The sequence below is a fragment of the Aquarana catesbeiana genome, linkage group LG04, assembly GCF_042186555.1.
Source record: "Aquarana catesbeiana isolate 2022-GZ linkage group LG04, ASM4218655v1, whole genome shotgun sequence".
Taxonomy (NCBI): domain Eukaryota; kingdom Metazoa; phylum Chordata; class Amphibia; order Anura; family Ranidae; genus Aquarana; species Aquarana catesbeiana.
Window position 1 is genome coordinate 222,874,352 of NC_133327.1, and position 22,294 is coordinate 222,896,645.

The 22,294-nt window shown below is 40.5% G+C and overlaps 1 protein-coding gene across 2 annotated transcripts in view; it reads left to right on the top strand.

Moving 5' to 3' along the window:
- The window catches only part of FNDC3B (fibronectin type III domain containing 3B), a 471,921-nt gene that overhangs the window by 350,134 nt on the left and 99,493 nt on the right, over positions 1-22,294 (top strand). For both annotated transcript variants that reach the window (XM_073626229.1, XM_073626230.1), the window contains 5 exons: positions 1,531-1,636; positions 3,835-4,007; positions 7,644-7,757; positions 8,896-9,045; positions 16,851-17,131. In XM_073626229.1, coding sequence (XP_073482330.1) covers positions 1,531-1,636; positions 3,835-4,007; positions 7,644-7,757; positions 8,896-9,045; positions 16,851-17,131 — 824 coding nt within the window. The remainder of the gene's footprint in view (positions 1-1,530; positions 1,637-3,834; positions 4,008-7,643; positions 7,758-8,895; positions 9,046-16,850; positions 17,132-22,294) is intronic.

The following is a 22,294-nucleotide window of genomic DNA, read 5'->3' on the forward strand; positions in this document are numbered from 1 at the left end:
CTATTACTAAATGATGCTGTCCATCAGGACCAATAGGGAGTCCTGGAAAGAGGTAGAAAGGACAGGATTAAGCATGAACTTCACAGGAAACATGGATATACAGTTGTACAGTATACATAAAAAGACAGTTTCTGTCTCTGGATTCACTGTGTTTTACATTTACATTTCACTCTGCTTATCCTGTTTTTCATATGCACAGATTCATTCACCCAGGTCCTCACAATTTACTTTAAAACTGAAATCCAGGCAGATATAAAAGACACACATGCATGCCACTGGGTATTTTTTTTTTATAAATCAGTATTTTTTTTTAATGTAGCCAGTGTAACTTCCTGAATTTGACTCAGTATCAGCCTTTTTTTAATCCCATATACTTCAACACTCTGACTAGTTGAGGGAGGGTCATAATTTTGGAGACAGACCGATATGGTAAATGTAAATGTTCTGACAAGCAACAGGATAATAAGAGCAGCAAGCAGAGAGTTGACCTCATCAGTCTTTTGCTGCTCCTTTTGTCTTGTTCACACTATGAATCACACAGGAACCACACTGCATTCCTTTTCAATTCACGTGCTACAGTGAGGTGGGATTTGAGCCCAGTCATTTTGAATGGGCTCAAATCGCATCAAAGTGATGTATGCACCAATTTTGGACCCGCACTGCAACCGAATCGCATGATACTTTTGTACCATGCGATCCGCTGCAGTCAAACGCAATTCGTTTGCAACCTGAGTTTGGGGTGTCATTAAAATTGCACTCATATCTGCTACAGATCGCAGGGGCAGTGCAATTTGAATGCAGTGCGGGAAACGCACATGGATCCGGGGTTTCCAGCCCCGCATTAGTGTGAACCTAGGCTTATTGTCCACTTGGCAGGCTGGGATGGAAAGATTGTATTCTTTCTGCAGTCTGTGGTGTGATCTGCCTGGTTGTGCTGTGTGGCAGGGTTGTATAAATCTCAGTATTTGATGGACAGAAACACAAATCCCTTGGCAGGTACAACTGCTTCAGTATATGTATATCATTCTTGTATTAAGCTGTTTGCCTGGAGTTCAGCTTTAAAGTAAGCATTAAAAAAAAAAAAAAAACAACTCTGTTTAGCTGCAGTTAATCAGTGTTTACCTTCTAATGATAACTATAGCTGTAATTGTTTCTTTGCTCTTTTCGATCACTGTAATATACACCCACAAAAGGCCAAAGCATGCTGTATGTAATCACTGTTGTGCTAGTAAAATGTAAAATAAATCTATTCCTTCAGACTCTTCATGCTGCCTTGCGCATTTGGTTGTCAAAAAAGTTGATCAAGACTTCACATTACCAGGAACCATGCACATGATTAGTTTGGCCAGGCAACCATTCCCTCACTATTGTAAAGCATAATAACAATACATTACTCCATTATGGTGAAATAACATGGCAGCACCCCGAGAGAGATAAAATGGTGACAGTGCAGTATATGTTTTTTCCCAGCAAATTTAGTGACTGGTTTGTCTAAATTATGTCTGTAACTGAACAATGTTTTTTTCATAGTGTTCTGAAAGTCAGCCTATTCGGACATTATGTGTTGCACCAGGTCCTTGTCAAGCACCAAGAGTGGTAGGCAAACCAAAGCACAAAGAAGTACATTTACAATGGGGTAAGTACCTACAGGACTTCTATGGTAGGTTTATCATTTTCTGTGTTTGTACCCTCCATGATTATGGAGGGGGCAACGTTTCTACTACCTGTCCTGCCTGTTGTGCAGTGTTTGCTAGCTTCAGCAAATGTAGTTTCCTTTTAGAATTGTGCGCGCTATGCTGAAGATGGGTAGCTGGTTCTGTTCTTTTTTAAGGAGTAATATAGTGATCAGATTTTTGTATTAATGGGAGTGTAATGCCTCGTACACACGATCAGATCCGACAACAAAACCATGGATTTTTTTCCAAAGGATGTTGGCTCAAAATTGTATTGCATACACACGCTCACACAAATGTTGGCTAAAAATTCCAAACGTGAGAACGCGGTGACGTACAAGACGTACGACGAGACGAAAAAAGGAAGTTCAAGAGCCAGTGCGGCTCCTTCTGCTTGATTGAGAGCATGTGTGAACTTTTGTGCGACAGACTTGTGTACACACGATCGGACTTTCCGACAACAAGTTTTGTTGGCGGAAAATTTGAGACCCTGCTATCAAACATTTGTTGGCGGAAATTCCAACAGCAAATGTTCGATGGAGCATACACACGGTTGGACTTTCTGACAACAAGCTCACATCCAACATTTCCCGTCGGAAAATCCGACCGTGTGTATGCGGCTTTAGAGTTGCTAAACACTGCGCTTACCAAGGATAGGCCAGGCAAGGGAAACATTGCTTTGATTACAAGATAAGTTCCTGCATTATTTTGGTTTTCTAATGTAGATGTTTGTGGGGGGGAATTATATATAATTTTCTCAAAAACTTGTTATACTGCTTTATCAATCATTTAGAGAGAGCCGGCCAAGGAATTTGTAATAGTTGAATTTCCAGCAGTTTTTATAAAAGTGCACCCTTATCCCTCAGGGATAAGTGTGTGTGTGCATGCATGTCATCTCTTTGAAATTTCTTCATGTTGGAGCAAAATTGTCAAAAACAGGTCACAGTGTAAGGATGATAGGCCTCCCATTGAGGCTGATCTAGCTCTTTCCTAAGCTCAAGGATGGTAACAGACATTAAAAACGTCATTGTCTAGCTGCTAAGGAAGTGCAAATCTGTCAGTTATCTATATATTTAATTTTCCTTTCATGTAATCCGGCAGCATATGCATTTGCAGAGCAGCAGAGTTCAGGCAAGAAACAAGGCAATCTTAATAGCTTGACACTCAACCTAACTATTCAGCTTCAGTATGAAGGGAATAGAAGTAAATAACCAAAAAAGCATTTCCTGAGAGGTAAGGCTGCACTGTAATAATAGTTCAAGAATGGAGATTATCACAGATGCCCAGTGGTGACTGGCTCCCGTTAAGCCTCCAGCAGGTTTGCTTTGCTCTTCAGTTTAATAACTGGACAGGAAATTAATTAAAAGAAAATTAATTCCCCCACAAAAAGTTTGTGTCCAGATTAGCTCTACTGTATTAGTCTTTTACATGTTGGAATCTTAGGGCCCTTTAATGTGTTTACCCATTCTCCGGAGAAACAATTATTCTTCTTCTTGAGTATTAGCTTAATATTACTCATGCGCAATATGGCCATGTAGGAAAAGACTGTAGATCCTTATCATGCTTTTACTAAAAATCCAGTTGTTGGTGTACTAGTTCTTCAGTTAATAGCCATAGTCATAGCAATAGTCATAATCCTAAAACCTAAAGTAGAAGTAATCCCCCCTATCATTTTCAGCCAAGAAAGCTGCCATCTTGGCCTCTGTTTAATCTTCAACTGCCATGATGCTGCACTTGTGATCAGTTACATGCATGACGAAGGGGTCCTGCATGGCTCCGAAACGTTTCACTACACCGTTTTGTCATGTGATCTTTCTTGAATAAAATCAGTTTGGACAAAATTGATGATCCTTGGTGTGCTGGCAAATATCTACATATCAGTTATGACACCAGCCATTGGATGGTTTGACAGTTTGGTTGAGAGTACAATTAATGTGACAGTTCCATTCTCGGCACATGCTGGAAATGTAACTGTTTTTTTAAACTGTTAAATTGATGGGTTTACTTCTGCTTTAAAGAACAGACAATGGCTCAATGTTGCAATGAGAGCCCTCTCCCAGCAGACCTTATTAAAATGATTGAAACATGTTAAAAAATAATACATGCATTTTTTTTCCATTTTTTTCATTCTGATGTATTCACTAACTTCCCCCCCCCCCAGACCCCCCTGTGATGGGGTCAGAATGCCAGGTATCAGAGTACAGCTTAGAGCTCGATGTACCTGGAGGACATACCACTGAGGTCTACCATGGAAGTGATTTGGAATGTACAGTAAGCGATCTGCTTCCTGGAAGCACTTATCATTTCAGAGTACGAGCCCTGAATGATGGAGGAGTAAGTGATTTCTGTTTTCTGCTTTATGCAAATTCACACGCCACGCATAATTTCTTGTGTATTTTCTCAGTGCCATCATTATACACTATTGTTTATTTGAATGGCTAATAATGCTTTCACCCTGCATTTTCAAACATGGATTTTTTTTATTTTTATTTAGAAATTCTGTTATATAAATATAGTTTGTGCAAATTAAAGCATTATTGCAGCTCTGTGTTCAATAAAATATTATTAATAACTTCAATACAGGGCACTTTCGCACATTCCTGCCCAGGCCACTTTTCAGCTTTCAGCGCTGTCACTTTTTAAATGACAATTACGCGGTCATGCTACACTGTACCCAAACTAAATTTTTATCATTTTGTTTCCACAAATAGAGCTTTCTTTTTGTGGTATTTGGTCACCTCTGCGTTTTTTATTTTTTGCTAAACGAATAAAAAAGACCGAAAATTAAAAAAAAAAAAAAAGTTTTTCTTTGTTTTTGTTATAAAATTTTGTAAATAAGTAAGTTTTCTCCTTAACTGATGAGCACTGATAAGCTGCACTGATGGACACCGATGAGGTGGCAACAATGGGATGGCGCCAATGAGGTGGCACCGATGGGCACTGACGATGGGCACTGATAGCCGGCACTGATGGGCACTGATAGGTGGCACTGATATGCGGCACTGATGAGCATTGATAGGCACTTATAGGTGACACTGATGGGCACTGAAATGCTGCACTGATGGGTGCTTCTGGGTGGCACTGATAGACAGCACTGCTGGGCACTGATGGGCACTGATAGGCGGCACTGAAAGACAGCATTGATGGGCACTGGCACTGGATTTCACTGATAGGCATCACTGGCAGGCATTTTTCAATGGCACTGATTGGCAGCTGCCTGGGCACTGATTGGCATTTCCTTGGTGGTCCTGGTGGCATCCTGGTGGTCCTGGGCGGGCATCCGAGGGGGGGCTGCGCTGATAAACAATCAGCACAGACTCCCCCTGTCAGGAGAGCAGCCAATCTGCTCTCCTTTACTCGCGTCTGTCAGATGCAAGTGAGGAAAAGCCGATCAGTGGCTCTTCCTGTTTACATCGTAATCAGCCGGGATTAGACAGAGAATGTCAGAGAATGTCAGAGACTCTTTACCTAGATCGGAGTTGCGGTGTGTCAGGGGGTGCGCAGCGGCTTGATATTCTGGCGAGGTCATATGACGTCCGGTCGGGATATCACAACCACTTTGCCGACGTCATATTGCTATTTGGCGGGCGGCAAGTAGTTAAATATACTTGTTTTGAATGCAGGCAGGGCAAGTACCTAAATTTGACTTGGTATCAAACTCATGCAGTCCCTGAGCAGCATCGCTCATACTGGGAAAGGGAGAGGCAGCTCAAAGACTGCGTTGCAGAAATAGGAAGAGATAGCCCGGCTGCCGCACACCTCACCCGGCCCGAGTGTTAAGCAGGTAAAAGCAGCTTCAGATCAATTTATCCAGGTCACACCCCCAACATGTTTCACCCTGCCTTCGGAGCTTAATCATGGAGATGAGTCTGCTTGTAACAGGGGAATAACTACCATCATCAGCCGCCTAAAAAATGATGTAGGTAAACTACTCAAAAATTATTGTTGGGTATGTGAGATATTGTATGGGGTCTTTGTCCATTTTCCTTTTGTGAACCTTGGACCTTTTTTTGTAATTTTTGATTAAGTTTTACGATTGTGATTTAACACACAGGTCCATGATCATGGCACATTCTCCATCCTCGCCACCTAAGCTTTTCTCCTGTCTTTTAAAGCCAGCCATAGATGGTTTGAATCCAGGCCGGTTCAGCAGGGCCCAGCCAAGATTCAAACCATGTATGGGCAGGCTGATTACACCTAAGTTGATCGATCAACTTTGGTACAACCAGTCTGTCGGATTTTTCAAGCAATTATTGCTAGCGGCTATAGCTGCAAACAATAATCACTGTGTGTTATCCCAGCTGGGATGGTTCCCCTTGCCCATCTGCTGGGAGAACACAATATCTCCGTGGGAGAGATTCCTCCATAAACACAACCAGGGACTCAAGCGATTTTCTTTCAGGTTGCAGGAAAAAAAATACACCGCCTATGGCCGGTTTAAGAAATGTTTTTATTCAGCTTTTTTTGTATTACATATTTTTTTAGTGAATACCATTACTAAATAATTTTTTTATCTTTTTTTTTTTTTTTTGTTTAACCAGAAGATTGGGCTTTTGTAGGATCGCTTATGGCAGTTTTGTCATTTTTTCTTCTTTTTTTTTCTTTTTTGGATTTAATATGCAATACTTTTATTTTCATTTTTTAACTTATTGTTTTATAATACCAATTTACTTTTTGCTTCTTTGTATGCATGCCTCCGAATTTCTATCAGTTCTCATTATTTCTATTCCACAAATGATGTTCCTGACTGTGATTGCTTTTCAGGGGCTTTGACTTGGACACGGTGCACTTTTCACTCACCTGTCCTTTACATTTTTTGAGTGGTTTACCTATATTAATATTTAGGCGGCTGATGATGGTATTTATTACCCTGCCACCAGCAGACCCTCATCTCCATTATTGAGCTCTGCGGGTGGGGCGAAACATGTTGGGGGTGTGGCATGGATGAATTGAGCTGAGGCTGCTTTTATCTGCTAACCATCCCTATTTCTGCAACATACGTGAGTGAAGACCCTTAAGCATTTATTGTGGGTCAAGGACTGAGTTGTTTAATATGTTAGATCTGGAGATGGAGAGGCTTGGACAGGAAATGAGAACATGTTATCACACCACCATATGCTAAGAACTGTTATGGACACTAATGCACCCCCATGCAATTGCAATTGTATTACCAATGATCTCAACGAGAGATGGGCTCAGGTGTGAAATCCCACATGCCGGATCCTGCCAGGAAACCGACACTGCACACGGCTAATCACAGGCAGTGAGACATTTCCCAATCTGTGCAGCTGCGAACCGGGGAATGTCTCACTGCCTGTATTTAGCTGTGTGCAGTGTCGGCTTCCTGGCGGGATCCGGCATGTGGGATTTCGAACACGCTCGAGCCGATTTCTAATCTCAACTAATAGTGGGGTTCTTGAGAAGGAAGAGGCTTTAAAAGTTAAGCTGGTCATACACTAGTAGATTTTCAAAAATATGTAACGTGTTTAGACCAATGCCGACAGCTGCACCTACTAAGCCTGAACACACGACTAAATTAACAACTTAAGAGAAACTAGTGCACGTATCCCTTTCAAAAATCACATAAGTAAATACATACATCATTAAAGTGCATATATAGTTAAAGAATCAAACAGATGTGCCAACATATGTAAATTAATCAACATGCCATTTAAATATATATAGTGTAAAAAATATGTAATATTCAATAAAATATAAATGAAATATATGACACATCTGGATTCAGCTATGTATTTGCCTGTGCCAAAAATTTATGATAACAAAAGTGACAGTGTGATGACGTTTTGGTATACATTAAACATACAGTACTAGAAAAAGAAAATGTTGATTTCAATTTTTTTTTTTTGTGTGTTCAGCTTCTCATAACCCTGACTTAATAAATTCTTAACCACAGCTTTTAGCAAGCCTTTAATTAGTAAATGGAACTAACATATATTTTCAACATTTCAGTATGGGCCTTATTCAAACGCTACAGAAGTCACGACTGCAGCAGGACCACCCGCACAGTGCAGGCCTCCAGTTCTGACATTCCTCTCTGACACATGTGTACATATAAGCTGGGAGGTAAGATGAGCGCCTGCTTTCTAAAAAAAAAAAATGTAGTGTCCTCAGAAATCCATTGCTCTGATTGAATGTGTGCTCAGCATATTTGTAGGCTGCTTACTTACAAACTTCAACAAACCCGTGTACTGTCTCAGGTTGCTGTGAAGTCCCATAGATTTCTATTGTTTCCATTCAGTAGTGTTCTTGTTTTTGTACATATAGGTTGTTAGTTACATCTTGTCTCTCTGCAGGTTACTTGATAACATTAGAATCTGCAGTCATTAATGACATAAAAGACCCACAATACTCCTGGTAGTTTGCTGATGTTTGATCTTGTGTCTTAAGCCTCATGTACACTGCTGCTGGTAAACGGGTGTTCAGAAGCAGTTGGATGCTTTTTTCAACTGCCCCTGAACTTATCCAATGTTATCTTATGTGTACATGTACACAGGTTTGTTTAATGTCGTTTTTAGGCAGTTTCGTTTATAGGCTTTTCTTTGAAGGCTAAACGCGGTTAAACACATTTAGCCTTTTTGTTTTCAAACGCTTCTAAACGCAAACGCGGCATGCAAACGCGGCAAAATGGACGTTTTGGGGTTATTATCTGTCAAGTTAAATAGTTCAGGAGAGGTTGTAAAAACGTCCCGTGTACATTAAGCCTTAAGGTTGCAAAAGGGAGTGGAGAAGCTGTATTTTGTTTCCTATGTCCATTATGAGAGTTGATTTTCTTTTTTACAGAAAATAATAAAGGAAATCAGTGATAAAGCTAACAGGCACTGTAATCTGCAATTCATCACTCAAAAGCCTTCTGTTTGGATTGGAATGGCTGACTTTAAAAAAGCCATGAATATGTCTTTGAACATTCAACATCTCTGAAACAATTAGCTAAAGACTGAAGGGCAAGTGGGATGTGAATGCTTTTTACCTCTAAGTAAGGCTGTCATGTGCAATACAGTAATGGCTAATTGCCTGCACTTGCCTTTGTTTAGTTATTGTGAACTCAGTTTATATAATGTCAGTGACGAACAAATAGTTATTGGATGCGCGTAATGCACCAGGAATATTTCCTGTTATGAGTGCGGAGGACAGAATTGAATTTTAGTTTCTTCACACTCTGGTGAAATATTATGCGATAATTAAAATACATTTTCTTTTGCAGAGTCCTGAGAGCAATGGTGCTGACATCTCTGGCTACAGACTGCAGTGGGCAAAGGATGAGGATACCCTAGAATTAGTTTACAGTGGCTCTGATACCAATTTTCAGATGTCTGATTTATTACCAGCAACACAATACTGCTGTAGACTTCAGGTATGATGCAGTTTCTGAAAAACACTGCCAACTGCTTACTTTCTGTTGTATATGCCTGTAATGTGTGAATGGGGTCAATAACTGCCTTTTTATAACTTTACAACTAGCAGGTGTTGAAATCAATAATGATTTTCACCCAGGACTTCTATTGTCTGTGTCCCTTGATTTGCCTGTTTTTCTATTCTCTTCTCTTCTTACATAGTTACATAGTAGGTGAGGTTGAAAAAAGACACAAGTCCATCAAATCCAACCTATGTGTGTGATTATATGTCAGTATTACATTGTATATCCCTGTATGTTGCGGTCGTTCAGGTGCTTATCTAATAGTTTTTTAAACTATCGATGCCTCCCCAATGAGATCACCACCTGTGGAATTCCACATCCTTGCCGCTCTTACAGTAAAGAACCCTCTACGTAGTTTAAGGTTAAACCTCTTTTCTTCTAATTTTAATGTTAAACTCCTTCTACGAAAAAGTTTTATCCCTATTGTGGGGTCACCAGTATGGTATTTGTAAATTGAAATCATATCCCCTCTCAAGCGTCTCTTCTCCAGAGAGAATAAGTTCAATGCTTGCAACCTTTCTTCATAACTAATATCCTCCAGTCCCTTTATTAGTTTTGTTGCTTTTCTTTGTACTCGCTCCATTTCTAGTACATCCTACCTGAGGACTGGTGACCAGACTAGAGTCTTGTAGAGTGGAAGAATTATAGCTTTATCCCTGAAGTTAATCCCTGTTTTAATGCATGCCAATATTCTGTTTGCTTTGTTAGAAGCAGCTTGGCATTGCATGCCATTACTGAGCCTATCATCTACTAGGACCCTCAGGTCCTTTTCCATCCTAGATTCCCCCAGAGGTTCTCCCTCTAGTGTATAGATTGCATTCATCTTTTTGCCACCCAAATGCATTATTTAAAATTTTTCTACATTAAACCTCATTTGCCATGCAGTTGCCCACCCCATGAATTTGTTCAGATCTTCTTGCAAGGTTTCCACATCCTGCGGAGAAGTTATTGCCCTGCTTAGCTTAGTATCATCTGCAAATACAGAGATTAAACTGTTTACGCCATCCTCCAGGTCGTTTATGAAAGAATTAAATAGGATTGGTCCCAGCACAGAACCCTGTGGGACCCCACTACCCACCTCTGACCATTCAGAGTATTCCCCATTTATCACCACCCTCTGAACTCGCCCTTGTAGCCAGTTTTAAATCCATTTACTCACCCTATGGTCCATGCCAACGGACCTTATTTTGTACAGTAAACGTTTATGGGGAACTGTGTCAAATGCTTTTGAAAAATCCAGATACACCACGTCTACGGGCCTTCCTTTAGCTAGATAGCAACTCACCTCCTCATAGATTGGTTTGGCAAGAACGATTCTCCATGAATCCATGCTGATTACTGCTAATGATACCGTTTTCATTACTAAAATCTTGTATATAGCCCCGTATCATCCCCTCCAAGAGCTTGCATACTGTTGATGTTAGACTAACCGGTCTGTAATTCCCAGGGATGTATTTTGGGCCCTTTTTAAATATTGGCGCTACATTGGCATTTTTTCCAATCCACTGGTACCATTCCAGTCAGTAGACTGTCAGTAAAAATTAGGAACAATGATCTGGCAATTACTTGACTGAGTTCCCTAAGTACCCCCGGGTGCAAGCCATCCAGTCCTGGTGATTTATTAATGTTAGGTTTCCCAAGTCTTATTCTAATCCTGTCCTCTGTTAGCCATGAGGGTGCTTCCTGTGATGTGTCTCGAGGATAATAACTGCAGTTTTGGTTACTGAAGCCCCCCAATTCCCTTATGAAGACAGAGAAGAAGAATAAATTCATTACCTTAGCCATCTCCCCATCTTTTGTAACCAGATGTCCTTCCTCATTCTTTATGGGGCCAATATGGTCTGTCCTCCCTTTTTTACTGTTTACTTAAAGAATTTCTTGGGATTTTTTTGCTCTCCTCAGCTGTGTCTTTTGTGTTCTATTTTAGCCACCCTAATTGCACCCTTACATTTCTTGTTGCATTCTTTATAAAGTTTGAATGCTGATGATGATCCCTCAACCATGTATTTTTTGAAGGCCTTCTCTTTTGCTTTTATATGCATTTTTACTCTTCTCTTGTGTCCTCTACAAACCCAAATGTAGTACTTTGTGTGAAAAATTTGATTGTATCATCTTATATGTGTTAAAATTCTTTTGATTCTGTTTCCCTGTATTGTTATTTTGTATTGAGTTTCAGAGGGCTTCCCCTGATAAAAACACAAAGAAAAAACTTACAAAGTATATACGTCAGTTAAAGTGCAAATTCATTCAGATGTACACACTAGACCCAGTGTGGGGTTCAAGCTGCCTCTCATGTAGAGAAAGTCTAATGCGTCAATCTACAACTATTATTCAGGTTTAAATATGCATTAATAACCTGACACATCTACATTGTCAATTTTGTGTAAAACCACTTTAAAGGGTATCTTTTTTTCAGTTTTAATTAACTTAGGTTTTTGTTTTTTTTTGTGTTGTCTGTGTCTCCGCTTAGTCGATTCATTCTTTTGGTTTGAGCTGTTCTCATTGCATCTAAGTGAAAATCCAAACTTTTCAGTTGTCACCAGAATGGGGATAGAGGGGGATTTTCCATTGGGGACTACTTGATGGCAGCTGTCTAAGAAAGAATACCCCTTACTTTGGAGGGATTTAGTTTCTCTTCCTCTTGTGTCTTTGGGACAGAAATTGAAGGGAAAACTTCCCTAATGGGTCACAGATGTAAAAAAAAATAAAGAGAACATCATTCTGTATCCCATGTCTAGCAGTAGAAGCAGTCCTATGATTTGAATGCTCTAAGTTGACGAATTGTCCTCCGTTACTCTGGATTACTGTATACCGTTACCGTTCACGCTTCCTTATCTAATAAGCCTGTTGGGACTTCAGCAGAGGATACAATGGTCCAATATGCTAATCTATTTGTGATAACAAGATTAATGCAGCCAATTTTTACAGTAATGAGTACATACAAAATAGAATGAGTTTTCTAGCAAAGATGACAGCCAATGCCCCAGACCAATTTGGAACACAGGAAATAATTTCAGCGGCAGGCTAGAAAATGATGTAAGGTTTTCATTGCACCCAGTGATTTCAGCTGAGGATGAGCCTAGAGCTATGTGAAACCTATATTTACCTCTGAGTGTGTGTCCTTGAACCAGCTCTTGAAACTGTATTAACACCTTTCACTATAGCAACCAGATTGTAAATATACAGAAGAAACTGTCAATTAGAAAAAACTGACCAGGTCTGACAAAATAGGAGCATCAGTCAAGATAGCTGCAGATAGTCTACACTTTCTGAGAGATGGATTATTATTACATTGTGCTCATTGTGAAATTGAAGCACATCCTATTTAAGGTGCCATGCTTTTTTAACTGTACTATTGTTTTCTTTTAAAATCTTTCAAATACTGTAAATGAAATGTAGTGCAAAATATTGGTTGAAAACTAAACATTTTAAAAAATGAGTGCTGATTGAAATATGATAAATCCAACATTTGGTCACATGTATGGAAGCTACTGAAAGAAGAGCTTTAGACTTGTTTACTAACACTTATTGAGATATATGTGGTCAGCAAGGGCAGTTCTCTGTTCAGATACTTTAAGTTCTCAGTTTAATAGAGATGTTGTTTATTTTTTGGTAAAAGTCGTTTAGAATGTCTTCTATTTAAATATCATCATCACTTTTTTTTTTTTTAACTGCTATTTAGTAGCAGGTCCTGAGATGATACCTAATCCAGCCAACTTTAGCCAGTTCGGTTGATGATCCCATGTCCATGGACACCAGAAGACACCTCTGTGAACACTGATCCCTTGTCTGATTGCTGTTGACTGCCCCTAGTTAGACAGGAGCCAGAAGAACAACCAAGCATCCAGGAGGTCAAACTGCATCTGTACATTTATCTGTTCTCTCAGATCTCTGGCCAACTTCAGGATCTCCCAAGTTGGTTAGCAGACTTTTCTGTGACAATTAAAAATAAGGTCCTGTATGATTTCACTCCTGTTCATTGAAGGACACATTGGACATATTTAGATCTTGACCATCGGGTTATAGCGCCATCTTCAGAAGTAAGACGTAGGCAAAAAAAAGCACAGTCAAGGGATGGCCCCCAATGGAGGCCAACCCCTCCCCTCCCCTTAATCTACTAGACCCTTAATATTAAGCTCAGTGTCAAGAAGTAAGGACCTAGTCTTCCTGCAGGGATTCTTAGTTCCCTTTCTTTTTGCAGGCAATTCTTTTTTTTTCCTTCAGTCTTCAAAACCTTCAATCAACTGCTGAGCTGGGTGAAAGGCTTGATATTTTAGCACCTTGTAGTCCCCCCAGCTCAATCAGCAAGCTCAGGGAGAATCATTGCTATGTGCAAGTTTGGATGCACCAATTCTTCTTTGGATTGGGGAACCAATGATTTTTTCGAGAGGAACCTCTTTCCTTTTGAACTTGCTTGCAGCAACTGTAGTGAACCTGTTTCAGGGAGCCTAAAGTGTAAAAAAAAAAAAAAAAAAAAAAAAAACAGGTTAACAGGTTGGTTTTTATCATAATATTTTTAGTTAGGAGTGTAAAAAGATGTTTTAAAAATATTCCAGACAAATACATCAAATAGTCACTTTCTTGGGGCTACACCAGATAGCAAATTGCAGACATATATTTATATTAATCTATATATTGTTTAAAAAGAAGATGATGTAGGTGTTGAGAAGTTTGTTGAGAAACGTACCTCTGTGAACAAGGGTCACCTCTGCTAACTTTTTATTTACTTTTATGCTGCCAAAAACTTCTTAAGCTGTGAGCTGTTCAGTGTCTGTAACCTTTTTACAGACATGACTTACACCGGGATACCTTGTAAGGCTCAGAAGTGGCTCTAGAAAGCACCTCATATTACATTCAACTGTTAACAGGCATATAAAATGTAAATAAATATGTGCAGCGCTCTACTAAAATCTAAGTGCAAATATAATATTTATATCAACTTCTAAAAAACCTAAATTCTTATTGTGAAGTGAATATCTCAAAACATACGTGAAACCTTATAATATAATGTCCACGCAATATATATGTGCAAAGATTCACACAAAAGAATTGTTATTAAAGTGTCCATCCACTTTAGTAATAGTTGTAAAAAAAAATATATGTGCACATATATTAAAGCTGCATCCAGTGCTTTTTCCCACTCATTAATGGAGAAGTAGAGCCAAAGCTCTTTTGGCCCTACTACTGTAGGTCACGGGAGTGCACTTTGTTCTGCCCTCCTGTCACCCGTATGCAGCCGACAGCAGGCTAAATTTCACTGTTGACTGATGTCACTCAGCCGGTCCAGACTCTGGAGGGATCTCGACTTTAATGTTGGGCTCCACCCAGATGTCTAACCAGCAGCTTGATCAGCCTCTCAGCGTGCCGCTAAGAGTCTGAGAATGCCGCTCCGCCCCATCCACAGCCTGACGCTCCAGTGAGCACTGGAAGGGCAGAGCAGAGAAGTGACAGTCACGGGCTTTCTGCTCACTGATGACAAAGAACTGAGCGTCAGCGGTCTTTGATCGGAAATGGTGGGGGACAGGTGAAGCATTGGAGCGATGCGGCATCTATCTAGGTGAGTATGTAGACAGCTACTTTGGGAAAGTTCAGTCGATGCAAGGCGTCAGCTGGGCTGGGCTGTGACATCACGCAAGGTGGAGTTACCACAGGATGGGCTGTTGCTGAGAAACTGATTGCTGTGCATTAGTTTACGACTGTGAGTGCAATTTTTTATTGATGTTTTTAATAACGTAAACAGTAAGCACTATGTGTTCACTTCTATCCTTCTTTCATATCATGCCCAGTGTGGAAGAAAAAGCCTTGTTAGGAATTCGGATAAGATCTTTGTGGAGGAGTCATTGGGAGGTTAATTGATACCTATGCTGTTTAAGACCTCTTTCTCAATCTTAGGAGGTGAAGACACACCTGAAGAGCACTGTGGTGATGGAAGTGCATAATAAGTGGGAAAAAGCACTGGATGGAGTTTTAATATACCTGCACATTTATTTGCTGGGATCTTTTTAGAATCTGTTTTGGGTGCTACACACATATTTATATTCTTTTTTTTTAATGTTTTTTTTGTTAGTGGTTTCACAATAGTGCTAGCTGCTTATATTGTAATATCCATTTAAAAAGATTTTTTTTTTTGGTTGAGGGAAGCGCAGGATAGTTAATATACTTTTTATGTTAACGGAATATGCCTAAGATTTTTTTTTCTGTACCCAGAGCTTTACACTGCTGCATTAAATTTAAAAAAGAGATCATTAGGTTTACCATGGAAAGGGAATATTACAACTCACAGGTAAAAAGATAAAGGCACCAAAATGTGCCTACTTGTTTTATGGGGAACTTGATCTCTAATTGATTGTGTCCCATGTAGAGTGGCAGTGTTGGTTTGTGAGCAAAGCTATCAGAAAACTGGCCAAATCTCCATCTTTGGAGCTTTTGTATAAATATGTTATATGAAAGTCAGTGAAGGAATTAGCATTAGCCTAACTGTCCATCTTGAACTTTTGTTGTACTTTCTTTAAAAAACAACTTAAGGCGGCATCCCTAAAGGAATTACCTGAAACCTGCTTTATCTTAAAGCGGCCAGGATTGGTATAAACAAGAATTAAGACAAGCTTGGAATTGTGCTTAAAATATTTCTTCACCACTTGAATTAATGCTTATAATAGCTTTACTGTCAGAGTTTAGGGTTCTATTATGATATTTATATATTGATCCTTGAACACACATTCCACTGAATTTCTGTCCAATAAAATGAAAATTAAGCAAGCATCATTTGGTTTACTGCTTTGGAGAATTTAGAAGTACGTGCATCAACATGCTACATCTTCCAGAATTTCACCCTATAACTTTGATAGGTCTTTATCTTATATGTGTAGTAGTCTGAGAGGGCACCCACTCACCTTGGTTTCTTCTCTGGGGCTCTATGCCTCCAGTAGTTGACTTCCACCTTCCTCTCTGCCCCAGGGAGGTCACTGCATCCATTTGCCTTTCTGCCACAGAGAGGTCCTTTTATGTGGGCTCTCCCCCACCTTCCCCAGTAATTCGCCTTAACTTCTAACATCACATCACATGCCCCTGAACTGTCCTCTTATCTTCCTTCCCAGTGTTTTATCTCTCTGTGTCATTTGCTCTGCCCCAGTGGCTCTCCAGTCAGTGATCTTCCTGTACTCTGTGCCTATTCTCTGCTGTAATTCCCCTCTGCATCCACTCTCTTGAAGAATGACTCAAGTTAGTGTAGTTCAACGTTCCCTCTCCTCCTTCTGTGTGTTCAGTGACTTTTCTCCTCTTCTTCTGCTCTTGCTCTCCCATATATGTTCATCTCCCCTTCTGCACTTGATATCTGGTCCCTGCTCTCTGCAGCTACTCTACTTTTTGCATCAAGTCTCTAGTTTCCACTCTCATACTTCTTCCCACACCCCTGCCTCTACTTTTCCAGTTCCTACTGTCATCGCACAAAAACATAAGATTAATTTAGAGTGTAATGTCATGTCTGGAGAAGCTGCAAACCAAAGATGGCAGGAGGTGTTTCCCAGTGAGAGCTAAAACTTGTTACTCTATTCAAGCAATTGGGTCAGTTTCTGCAAATGTCTGTCTAGTCTGGCACCGTACTTTACAACAATGAAACCCAATTTATTGGCTTGTTTTTAATCATCGAAATGCAATTTGTGCACTTGTGAACCTATTTAGGACTAATTAACGTCTTCCCTTTTTGCTGCTTAATTAAATACTTTTACTTTTTTTCCTCGTAGGCTGTAAATTTATCTGGAGCTGGACAATTTAGCGATACAGTGAGTTGCAGAACGCCAGCTTCCACCCCATGTGCAGTGCCTAACCTGTATGTGACAGAAGGTGCCCATCTAGAATCATGTACAATACGTTCTTCGGTATGCTTACTGCTCAGCTGGGATGAGCCGTGCTGCAATGGATCAGAAATTATTTCTTACCACATAGACTTGGAAGACAATAGCATCTCAGTAGGGAACATAACCAGTTACGTCATTGAGGATCTGCAGCCTGAAGCAACCTACCAGTAAGTAGTTTTTCATTTTTGCTCTATCAAAGATAAGCACTTGAATATAACAAGCGCACCAGAAACACATAAAACTGACTACAGATATTATTTATGATGATCTGAGTAATCGTTTAATGAAAAATGAGTGTGGTTGATAAAGATTTCAAACTGGGCCATATTGATTTCTCTTCTGTTCTAGGTTTGTATGTCTGATAAATATTACTTCAAATAGAGAACATAATAATTTTGAGTTATTCTGGTTTATTAGTGCAGGTGTATTTTTTTTGTTGCCTTGCAACATTTGTCCACTAGGGGCCCGGTCTCCTCTGATTTGACATCGGGGAGATAAGTTTCATTCAGCTATCTGGGAAATGTCATTTTTTTGTTTTATCACCCTGTGCCTTTATGTTTTATAGTTCCTGCTTTATCTACAATTGTGGTTTCTTGATTAATAGTGGATTGTTGGCTTATGATAGCATATTGCAGTACTCATCGAATTCATGCCGTGGTTCTCATTCATGTCAGTGGTATTGATTCAGTTACATGTGTTAAATACTGATACCTGCTTCCATCATTTGAATTACCAGTGTGGATTTTCAGTTGATCTCCTGGCAGAATTAAGTATACTAAAGCTATTTGTGTGGTATACTTTTATTAGGTCTATCATATATACTGTATAGTGTAGCTGTAGTCACATCTGGCCAAGTGATTGCATACAGGGCCAAATAGAAGTGGGATGCTCAGTCCAGAACCTCTGAAGATTTAGCACGATTTAAAGTGGGCCTTGAATATATTGAGTAGTAAGCAGATCAGACATTCTATCTTCCTAGTAGTTGCTGCCTTCCAGTTGCTGCATACTTGTTCTCGCTTACTGAAAATACTGATGCCAGAAGTGACAAAAAAAAAAACAGGCAACCAGAATTTACAGGAGGTCAGCAATGGCACCCTCCAAATTTTTCCAGTGATAAACATTCACCAGCCCTTTCCTCTCTGCATGTTACTGAGGCAATGCTATGTTAGGAGGTGTATGAACTGTCAGTGCTGTATGAACTGTACATAGCATCAACTACATAGAACGTACAACGCTGTGTTCTGGCAGTGGGATGGGAAACAAAATTGAGTTGGGCTGAGCCCGGTTCAGCCATTCACAGGAAGCTGTGTATCTGAATTAATGCAAAACTTCCTCTGATTGGTTAGGATGAAGATTGTGATGTCACCTGCCCACCTCTCTGCCTCAGTCAGTCAAAGGAAGCCTTGTACTCATTCATAGAATACAAAGCTCGCAGTGAGTCAAAGAATACAAAGCTCTCTGTGAACGGCTGAGCAGTGTTCAGCCTGACTTGATTTTGTTTCGGAAGTCGGATGTGAAGTCCATGTACTACTACCAAAACACAGCAATGTATACTGTACATAGTACCATTAAAATAACACACAATAAAACAAACTGAAAAATGGTATTTACTTAACTTCCAATAGATAAATTACAGAAATAGAAACCTCAAATTCTATCTCCACGAGAGGGCCAAGCCTGCAGACATCACTGCAGGCACTGAGTTTCAGTGATCTCACAACCCTCTACCCCAGGCAGGGTGTAAGCTGGTTAAGTATTGCAAAAAAACGATGACGACAGCTGCGCAGTAACAAATTAATGGGAATTAGTCCAGAAGCTTAAACCCCAAAGAAAACATTTATTATAGTACATATCCAAAAGTGGATAATGGATAGGTCCTGTACAAAATTTGTTATTCTATGGGCACTGTCCCTAAATTTAACACAGCAAAGAGAATTCGCCCCCCCAACTATCTAGTGCGGGTAGTTAAATTGGTCTTTAAATGAGCCACATAGAGATCACATACAGTTCATAAATAAAATTTCACAAACTTTATTTTACAAATAAATTTTTAGCGTTGCCTGTCTGGTGTTTTAATTGTACAGTAATGTTTGTAATAGGTCATACAATACTGTACCCATATTCATTTTTTATCTTTTTTTCCACACAATTAGAGTTTTCTTTTGGTGATATTTAATCACCAGTTTTTGTTTATTCTTTTCAAAATAAACGAAAGAAGAAACAAAATTTTGAAAAAAAAGTCTTTATTCGTTTCTGTTACAGTATTTTGCAAATAATTAATATTTCTTCATAGAATTAGGCCAAACCTATATATTCTGCTACATTTCTTTGATAAAAATAACCTAAAACAGTGTTTATTGTTTAGTCTGTAGTAAAGTTATAGAGTCCACAAACTATGATAAATATATCTGAAAACTGATCAATCCTGATGACTGAAGTACTGACGGACCCTTATTTCTTGAGGCCTGAAAACTCCAGAACAATACAAATCTCCCCCAAATTACCACATTCTGGAAAATAGACAGTCCAAGGTATTTAGTAAGAGGCATGGCAATTTTTTTGACGTATTTTTTTGTCTCAATTTTTGGGAAAATTAAGGAATTTTTTTTTTTTTTAACATACTGTCACCAGTGCAGTACAGCATCATTATAAAATGGGTGTGGCTGGTGACCGCATGCAAAAACACAAAAATAAATATTTTTTTTTTCAAATTTTTTCTTTTTATTACGTTTTTTTTTTCTCTTTTTTATGATTTTTTTTAAGACACTGATCAGAACAGTACAATGTTACCATAGAAATATTGTTTTACTCTGTGGAATTTATCAAGGTTTTTTTTGTTTTGTTTTTTACACATTATAATTGCTTATACTAGTGAAATTCACTGGTATAAGCAAATATTTTTTCTGAATGAAATTGATTCATTCAGTGTGTATTGTTATGATTAGTTGTTATTGGCCACAACTAATTACATTGTACAGATGGGCTGTGATTGGCCCTGTCTGTACCATGTGATCACTGTAACCAATTACAGCTAGCAACACAATTGTACACAATGTATGGCATGAATAAAAGCAATTGTCATGTGATCTGCTGTGGTTGGTCACAGCGCACCGACAGTTGGCCGGTACACTAATCGGTCATCGGCTGTGACAGATCACACCACAGCGCGGCCCATGGGGCGTGCGCAAGGCAAGTTCCAGGAGGACGTCTGAGGACATCCACCCGGAACAACAAAGGTCTGTGGTTAAAGTGGTTATAATCTCATATATCTAACCCCCCGTGGATAATTGGGTGGTGGCTTCTGTCTTTTGTATTTATTATATTGCAGCTTACCAATTCTTAGATGTGATGGCTGAATTCGTTTTCTTTTTAGGCTCTCTTTTTCCTTTATTTTTACCTGGTGATCCAGTCAATAAGTCTGCATTTTTCAACACAAAATGCTCTTCTGCAAATGCAGTGTAATGCCCCGTACACACGGTCGGACTTTGTTCAGACATTCCGACAACAAAATCCTAGGATTTTTTCCGACAGATGTTGGCTCAAACTTGTCTTGCATACACACAGTCACACAAATTCGTCGGAAAATTCGATCGTTCTAAACGCGGTGACGTAAAACACGTACGTCGGGACTATAAACGGGGCAGTGGCCAATAGCTTTCATCTCTTTATTTATTCTGAGCATGCGTGGCACTTTGTCCGTCGGATTTGTGTACACACGATCGGAATTTCCGACAACAGATTTTGTTGTCAGAAAATTTTATATCCTGCTCTCAAACTTTGTGTGTCGGAAAATCCGATGGAAAATGTGTGATGGAGCCTACACACAGTCGGAATTTCCGACAACAAGGTCCTATCACACATTTTCCGTCGGAAAATCCAACCGTGTGTACGGGGCATTAGAGTGTTGAGACAAACCATTTATCACTGACAGGGGTTCTTATAATGATCAGCTTTTATTTATTCATGTAAAAATGTTATCCCAAAAGGAGAAAACACTGTTGCTGTAACGGCTTGTGTAACTGCAGTGTGAGCTGGAGTTTAGCTTTAATTTGTATTCAAATCTGCTAGTCCATCTAACACTCCCCTCCCCCCAGACTGACAATGCTGTTGTCCAAAGGTGCCCCTGTGCTCCTTCATCCAGAGTGGAGGCACTCTAATACAGGAGTTGTGTTACTGGCCAGATCACCAGGTGAAAACAAAGTGGAAAATTGCCTTTAACCACTAGCCTACCGCCCACCGTCATATGACGGCGGGGCGGTAAGCCTCTTGTTCTGGGCGGACGTCATATGACGTGAGCCCGTTTAAACAGGGCATGCGCGCGATCGTGAGCGCGCAGCCCTGTACTGTCGGTGGCGGCGTGTCACCGAGACACCGCTCGTCACCGACGGGTGAACAGCCACTGGGCATGGCTGTTTACCACGTGATCGGCCGTGATGAAGTCATGGCCGATCACTAATGGTACATCCCTGAATTGCACGGCGCATGCGCGCGATCGTGAGCGCGCTGCGTGTGCACGTCGGTGGCGGCGTGTTCCCCGGGAACACTGCTCGTCACCGACGATAGTTTACAGCCATTGGCCAGGGCTGTGTACCATGTGATCGGCTGTGATCCATTCACAGCCGATCACTAACTGTAAACAAAGACCTGTCACTAGCTGTTACTAGCCCTTCTCTCCTCACACACCGTTTCCAGTGTGAGGAGAGAAGAGCCAGGAGCAGTGAGTTACAGATCTATGTACTGTAGTGTCTGCACCAACACCACTTCTGTCCCATCGCCCCCCCAATTGTCATCTGTCACCCAACAGTCACCCCATAAAAAGTGCACCTGTCACATAGAGACTGCCATCAGTGACCATCAGCGGTGCCACCATCACCCATCAGTGACCTGCCCTGTCACCCATCACCCACCAGTGACCGTGCCCTGTCACCCGTCACCCATCCGTGACCTGCCCTGTCACCCACCAGTGACCGTGCCCTGTCACCCATCAGTGACCATCAGCGGTGCACCCGTCACCCATCAGTGACCTGCCCTGTCACCCATCAGTGACCGTGCCCTGTCACCCATCAGTGACCATCAGCGGTGCACCCGTCACCCATCAGTGACCGTCACCTGTCAGTGACCGTCGCCTGTCAGTGACCGTCGCCTGTCAACAATCTGTGACTATCACCTGTCACCGTCCGTGGCCTGTCACCCATCAGTGACCGTGCTCTCTCACCCGTCACCCATCAGTGACTGTGCCCTGTCACCCATCAGTGACCATCAGCGGTGCACCTGTCACCCATCAGTGACCGTCGCCTGTCAACTATCTGTGACCATCGCCCATCACACCA